The 7,493-nt window shown below is 56.1% G+C and overlaps 1 protein-coding gene across 1 annotated transcript in view; it reads left to right on the forward strand.

The window, feature by feature from the left end:
* The window catches only part of DGAT1 (diacylglycerol O-acyltransferase 1), a 30,975-nt gene extending 24,022 nt beyond the window's left edge, over positions 1-6,953 (forward strand). Inside the window, exons 12-19 of the mRNA XM_070939606.1 lie at positions 294-332; positions 1,025-1,066; positions 2,647-2,691; positions 3,165-3,277; positions 3,887-3,952; positions 5,047-5,134; positions 5,599-5,661; positions 5,887-6,953. Of these exons, the coding sequence (XP_070795707.1) occupies positions 294-332; positions 1,025-1,066; positions 2,647-2,691; positions 3,165-3,277; positions 3,887-3,952; positions 5,047-5,134; positions 5,599-5,661; positions 5,887-6,033 (603 nt within the window). The 3' untranslated portion in view covers positions 6,034-6,953. The remainder of the gene's footprint in view (positions 1-293; positions 333-1,024; positions 1,067-2,646; positions 2,692-3,164; positions 3,278-3,886; positions 3,953-5,046; positions 5,135-5,598; positions 5,662-5,886) is intronic.
* The last annotated feature ends 540 nt before the right edge of the window (positions 6,954-7,493 follow it).

Raw genomic sequence — 7,493 nt, forward strand, 5'->3', positions numbered from 1 at the left:
CTGGAGGTGCCTCGGTCATCTGGGCTGACCCCTGGTGGCTGGAGGGGATTTCAGCCGGGCCCTTCTGCAGCCAGAGCAGGTCACCCTGGAGGCTCCGGCCCCTTGTGGCCCTGCTGAGTCCACGGAGGGCAGCTTCAGTGAGTTCTAGGCCACGGTTTCTGTGGAAATTGTCTGGTAGTGAGGAACCTGCAAGCTGGAGCTTTAGAGGGACCAGGAGTGGTTGGGCTGGACCAGGGCTTGCTTGGCTGGTTGCACTCACCCTGGCCTTCCTCTTCCTCTTCCTCCTCCTCCAGCTCTTCTTTCTGCAGCTGCTGGTGGGGCTGATTCAGCAGGTAAGTGGGGTGGTTCTGGGCCTGCCCTCTTTCCTCCTCCATGACTCCAAGGATGAGCCCTGTGGCAGGTTCGCCTCTTGCCTCTCGTGCGGATAACCGGTTCTTCCTGAAGCAGGAGATTTCTGGTGCACCCAGAGCTGGGAGGGGAGTGGGGCGGCCCTGGGAGGCTGCAGGATTGCCCCCTTCTGGGCTGAGGACAAGGCCCAGCGCTTAGCCCTGCACGGAGTCGCTAGCGCTTCTGAATGAAGGGGAAGACCAGCAAGGGCTCTGATCCCGACCACGGAGGAGGCTTCTCAAACTTCAGGGGAGGCAGTGGCTCCAGGGTGGGCTTCAGTGAGCCCAAGACCCCCGAGGCTTCCTCAGCCTTGCACTCTTGAAGGCCGGGAGGGCAGGACTGTCCCAAGCTCAGGAGCCCCTTCCCCAGCCGGGCTCCCTCTTGAGTGGACCAGAATGGCCCCTTCTGGTCAAGGCTGCCCTAGAACAGCCCTATAGCTGTTGGATCTGATGGGCCAGGATCTCAAACGGCTGGAATTTCTGCCCATGTGAAGATGGGCCCCCTCAGGCCCTTATTCTCCTGCCCAGGAGCGTGTCTGAGTCCCAGGGCCAGAGCCCCCCCCCCTCTTTGGGCTTGGTTAGGCCTGGGCCACATGAGCCATGACTGAGAAAGGCTGTTTCTGCTCTTCCTCTTCCAGTGGATGGTGCCCACAATCCAGAACTCCATGAAGCCCTTCCGGGTAAGCTCTGCTTTTCTTCGTCGTCTTCCTGCCCCAAAGGTCCTTGGAGCCCCAGGAGACCAGATAGAGTTTGTGTGGATAAAGGAGAACATTTGTAGCTCAGGGTTGAAACGAGGGTTTCTTGGCGCTCTCTGAGCTTGGTGGTTTTCTTGCAGACGTTTCATGACTCAAAATAGGGAACATCATCTGTGCTAGAAGTTTCAAACCCAACTCCCTTCTAGCACGGATGATGTTCCCTAGTTGGGTCATGAAACGTCTGCAAGAAAACCACCAAGCTCAGAGAGCAGCAGAGTTCAACAAGGTCAAAGATCAACAAGCCTAAAGAGAAGAAAAAGACCACAAAACACCTCCCCACCCAACAGTCAACACCCGGACAAGCGTAGATTAACTCCAAGATGAAGATTGGCCCATGGGTCAAGATGTAAACAATACCCAATTCAAGAAGCTGCCGAACAAGCCTACAGTAAACGGCCCAACCAAAGACCCTCCAAGGCCACCCCCACCCCCACGGACAGGGCAAGCCACGGGAAGAGGCACTTTCTGGCCCTGGCGATCTAGTTCGGGGAATGAAACATCTGCATAAAAACAACTTTGGAGAACACCAGGGACCCCTCAGCGGCTTTTAGGGGAGGGCAAACAGTATCTGTGGAAGATCCTTCTCTTGGATACCTCTTGGAGGCTCTTGGATACCCCATTGCAGAGACCCCCCCCTCCTCCTAATTGCTTGTGGTGAAAAGAGCCCTGCTTTCTCCCACCTGGAGGATCCCTCTATGGTTGGACCTCCCGTCTGTCTCCTGCTGCAGTGGGAGTGTGAGGCCAACTTCTCTAGTACAGTGTAGTAGAGCCTGTAGTACAGTGGACTAAAGCACTGTTATTAATATCATCTGCTTGCAATTACTGCAAGTTCAAATCTCACCAGGCTCAAGGTTGACTCAGCCTTCCATCCTTTCTAAGGTAGGTATATTGAGGACCCAGTTTGTGGGGGCAATAAGCTGACTTTGTATAAAAATATATACAAAAGTATGAAGGCTATTGCTTAACGCATTGTAAGCCGCCCTGAGTCTCCGGAGAAGGGCGGCATATAAATTAAAGCAAAAAAAAAAAAAAAAAACTTCTTAGCAGGTGATGAAGGAAAGTATTTCGGCCCCATTGTTTGTCTTTTCTCTAACCGTGTGTGCCGTGTGTCTTAAGTACATTGAGCTCAACTGTCAGTTTTAACAGAATAACCAGAGTTGGAAGGGAGCTTGGAGGTCTTCTAGTCCACCCCCCCTGCCCAAGCAGGGACCCTAGACCATTCCAGACTCATGGCTGTCTGGTCTCCTCTTAAAAATCTCCAGTGTTGGAGCCCCCACAACTTCTGGAGGCAAATTCCAGGCCGGGAGGCTTCAACCACCTGGCAAGTTCAGCCATTGCCTTGCTGGCTAGGAAATTATGGGTGTTGAACTTCACACATGGGGGGCTCAGAGCCTGATATTCCTCAACCAGTTCGGAAGATGTATTGGGGACATCCTTGAGCGGATGGGAGGGGGGGCACAGCTGCCTTGGGTAGGGAGAAGACTGAAGCCAATCTTGGTTTGCAGGACATGGACTACTCCAGGATGATCGAGCGTCTCCTGAAGCTAGCTGTAAGTATCGCAAATGGCTGGCTGGGAATCCTGGGAGCCGTAGTCTCAATTCGGAAGGCAGGAGACAAGCTCAGCTGGGAAGGGGGGGGCTGGTGTGCAGTGTTGGGGACACAAGCACGGTCTGCTTTAAGGTGAGTCGGTGTCTCTCGTTCTGGGCCCACCAGCAGGATTGTGACCGTCCCTGGAACGACGTGTCTTTCAGGACAGACTCCATCCTGAGTCAGAGCCCAAGGCCCGTCTAGATTGGCCCTAGGGAAGCTCAATGGAAACTCTTCCCTAAAGATGGGTGGGACATTGCTCTCCTGCTTCTCCACTTCTGGTCTGATCAGGAAGTTGCTCCCAGAGTTCCTCAGCCAGCACAGGCGCTGGGAGTTGAAGCCCACAAGCCTTGAGAGTGGCCGTGTGTGGAGAGCCCAGGAGCTCCAGAGAAGCCAGGGGCACCCATGGGCCTCCTTTGTCTCGCCTCTCCGCAGGTCCCCAATCACTTGATCTGGCTCATCTTCTTCTACTGGTTCTTCCACTCCAGCCTGAACTTCATAGCCGAGATCCTGCAGTTTGGCGACCGAGAGTTTTACCGGGATTGGTGGTGAGTGGGCTGGTGGCATCTAGTGAAGGGGCCACGTGGAGGGTTCCTTACATTTTGGCACGTGGTCCAAACTGATCAGAATGACCTTGGGATCCCCTGGATTACGGCAGCCTCCCAGCTTTTAGTGAACGTTGCAAGCAAATTTCTCTGGATGAGCAAGGGACCTTGGAGGACTTCTGGTCCAACCCCCTCTACCATTTCAGTCCAGTGATGGAGCACCCACAACTTCTGGTGGCAACTTCTGTTCCACTGGTTAATTGTTCCCACTGTCAGGAAATTCCTCCTTAATTGCAGGCTGCTTCTCTCCTGGGTTAGCTTCCATCCGTTGCTTCTTGTGCCGCCACCTTGTCTTGCTTTCTGGTGGTAGTTCCAGCTATTCCCCCACCCTCTGCCTCCCGCTCAGTTGCACGCAAGAGCCGCGTAGACCAGCCTTGTCTTGGACAGCGAGGGCTCCAGACCGTGGGAGACCAACTAAAGGGAGGAGGAGGGGTCTGTCCAAAGGAGAGAGTGGAGGGGGGGGGAAGGCTTGTGAGCACAGAGACGCACATGTTTTTCCCTAGACCGGCCTTTCAGCCCCAGGCCCCTTCTGATCCCGCTGCTCTTTCGCAGGAACGCGGAGTCGGTGACGTATTTCTGGCAGAACTGGAACATCCCAGTCCACAAGTGGTGCCTCAGGTAGGACATGTCAGCACAGGCAGTCCTCGACTTACGATCGTTGGCTTAGTGACTGTTCGAAGTTAACGCTGTGGCCAGGTTTTCACAGTTACGACCGTTGCAGCAACCCCGTGGTCACGTGATCCAAATTCGGATGCTTGGCAACTGGCTCGTATTTATGACGGTCGCAGCACCCCGGGGTCACGCGGTCCCCTTTTCCAACCTTCTGACCAGCTTCTGAAATCGATGGGGAACCCGGATTCCCTTAATGACCGTGTTCCTAACTGGAGTGCTTCACTTAATGACTGTGGGAAAGAAAGGTCACGAAATGGGGCAAAACTCACTTAACAAACATCTCACGTAGCAACTGAAATGTTGGGCTCCATTGTGGTCGTACGCCGAGGACTACCTGAAAGGTGCAAAGTGTGGGGTGGGGAAGAAGAGTCCTCCTTCAACCCCAGGAACGGTGGGGCCTCCCTGCACAGAGGTTGCTTCTGAGGCCGGGTCCACCCACCCTGCTTTGAGGCAGGCAGCCTCCCTCCTGCCCTGTTTATTTGGGGTCAGGGTCCCGCTGGAGGGCCTGGCCATCCGGAAGCCAGCGGGATCCCATCAGCCTCGAGAAGAGAAATGGCTTCTGGAGTTTTCCCAGCCTTTCTGGATGGAAGGAGGCCTGGGCCTAGCCGGCATGACTGAACTGGCTTTCCCAGCCCTGTTCCATTTCCCACGCCAGAGGTCGGTCTCCTCCTCGGGGCAGAAGCTCCCACATTCCTGGAGCTCCTATGCCCTCTCCGCCTGCTTGAGGCAGGGCTGCCAGGCTGGCTGGAAGACGCCATCCTCGGATCTTCTCTAGGGCAGATCTTCTCCAACCGTGGCATCTTTAAGCCTGGTGGACGCCAGGCTTAAAGGTTGGAGACCCCTGCTCTAAGGTACCTGCCCAGCTGACTCTTCCTAAGCCCAAGCAGGCAAGGATGCCCGGGCGACACCCGAGTCCGCCTACTGCCCAGATGCCTTTGAGGTCATAACGGGGGGAGGGGGGGGACTGGCTCCTCTCGCTCTTCCTTTTGGGGGCCAGGCTCCTAAGGGCGGGCTCTCTTTTGCCCCTGTGCGTTTTCCAGGCATTTCTACAAGCCCATGATAAAGAGGGGAGCTGGGAAGTGGACGGGTCAGGTGGCCGTCTTCCTCGCTTCTGCTTTCTTCCATGAGGTTAGTACTTCTCTCTTCCAACTGGCAGAGACACCATCCGAAATAAGAACTCAGAACGGGGGGCTTTTCTTGCAGACCTTTCAGGACCCAAACGACAGTAAGTAACATCACCAGCGTTAGCGATCAGCACTAGAGATGTTCCCTAGTTTGGCTCATGAAACATCTGGAAGAAATCTGCCAAACTCACAGAGCACCAAGGACCCCACAGGCCTCCTCCTCCTCCTCCTCCTCCTCCAACCCCCTTCCCTTCCCTCCCTCCCTCCCTCCTGTTCTAAGCTCCTCTCGGCAGGTGCTGCCGTGTCCCTTTAGCAGCCCCCACATGTCCTCCTTTCCTGGGCTCCGTCAGCTCCTCTTGAGAGACCAGGCCGGCAGAGAGAACGGACCTCTCTTCACATGGGAGAGCAGCGTTCTGGGTGCCCCCTTGCCTCGGAGCTGATTTTCCCATTTCTCTTCCACCCTGGCAGTACCTGGTGAGCGTCCCCTTGAAGATGTTCCGGCTGTGGGCATTCATGGGCATGATGGCTCAGGTGAGATCAGGAAGCCCCCAGGAGGCTGCGGTCTTCTCCCACGGAAGGGGGCCGAGACCCTTTGGACCAGGGCTCTCCGACCTTGGCAACTTTAAGCCTGGAGGACTTCAACTCCCAGAATTCCACCAGGCTTAAAGTTGCCAAGGTTGGAGACCTCAGGGCTGTCGCCTCCGGTCCCGCTCTCAGCCCTCCCTCAGCTGATGCTGGTCTCCTCCCCGCCCCCAGATCCCCTTGGCCTGGTTCGTGAGCCGCTTCCTCTGGGGCAACTACGGGAACGCGGCGGTGTGGATATCTTTGATCATCGGCCAGCCTATCGCCGTCCTCATGTACGTCCATGACTACTACGTGCTGAATTACGAAGGAAGCCAGTGACTCTCTTTGCCGGCCGAGGCTCACGTTTTCCGTCCTGCCTCTCCCTCCTGAGGATCAGCCGGGGGTGGGGTGGGGGCTGGCAGCGGGCAGCCTCCCCCCTCTGGCCTTTTCTGCTGCCTCCCGGGAGGCCCAGATCCATTGAGGGCACCAGCCCAGGCAACGACGTCGATTCTCCTCCGGAGTGGGCCGGGGGGGAGGCAGCCTCACGTGTGTTATCTTGTCTTTCTGTGTGTGTGTGTGTGTGTGTGTGTGTGTGTGTGTGTGTGTGTGTGTGTGTGATGGTTGCCTATCCGGTACTCTTGAGTCCGAATATACTGGATCGATGCAATAACCTTCCTGGTGCCCCAGTTTTTAGCGGGTCCTCTGGTAGGATTTGATCCCTTGAGCCGTTGCCATCCATCCGTGCAATAGAAACAAGGACTGATGCCAACCGTGCCTGGCAGGGCAGAGGGAAGCCAGGACATCAAACGGGTGGGGCAAAGGGGGCTGCCTCCCGGGCACTTTAAAAGGACTCAGGTTTATTTGGGGGCCTCACCAGTCCCATCAGCGGATGAGCGCAGCCCCCTTCCCTCCCTCCCTCCGGGGTTCCCAGCCTCCTTTGGTCTGCCGTCTTTCACGGGCCTGGGGCTCCAGGGCTCACCTGGCTCCTGCCTTCCCTAGAACCGGGGGCGAAGGCTCATCTTTGCTCCTGCAGGGCTGCCCCCAGTTCTCTGCACTCCTGGCTCTCCGTCCTGATGCAACTGGGGCTGAGCTCTGCACGTGTCCCTGGGACTCTGTCCGGGAGGGTGGCAGGAGCCATGTCTGATTCCTGGGGTGGGGTACTCCGTGGCTCGACTGTGTTTTTGTCAACCCAGCGACTTTTTAGAGTTTGCAGAATGTATCTGCCCGGTACCAAGTGATTAAAGCATATTTTCAAAAGGTTTCTGTCTCTGCGTGGTGGCAGCGGGGGAGACCCCCTGGAGGGAAAGCAGCCAGAGGGTCCCTGGGGGGGGGCTTTGGTGAAGAGCGATGGGTCAGCCAACCCGAGGGTGAAGCCGGAGGAATTTGCTGCAGAGAGACGTGAGGGGGAAAAATAGCAAAAGCTTGACAACTTTTAAGACCTGGGGACTTCAACTCCCAGAATTCCCCAGGGCTGTCCTGAAAAATGGGATCTAAGCAGGCCTGGGAAGATGCAAAGTTTGGGGCAAAATCCCAGGTTTTTCCTGAGTCTGGAGGGTCTGTCAGAAGGCCACCTTTGGGGACAGCCCGAACCTGATGACAGAGGAGAACAAGGTGATCCAGGGTACTTCCCCACTCCATATTTATTTGTATCCCGCCTTTATTGTTTTTATAAATAACTCAAGGTAGCAAACACCCACCACACTCCTTCCACCTCCTGTTTCCCCCACCCTCTGAGGAACCACCACCCTGTGAGGTGGGTTGGGCTGAAAAAGAGGGACTGGCCCAAAGGCACCCAGCCG

Source organism: Pituophis catenifer, unplaced genomic scaffold (assembly GCF_029215685.1).
Source record: "Pituophis catenifer annectens isolate HBS135680 unplaced genomic scaffold, rPitCat1.0.hap2 SCAF_3, whole genome shotgun sequence".
NCBI lineage: Eukaryota > Metazoa > Chordata > Lepidosauria > Squamata > Colubridae > Pituophis > Pituophis catenifer.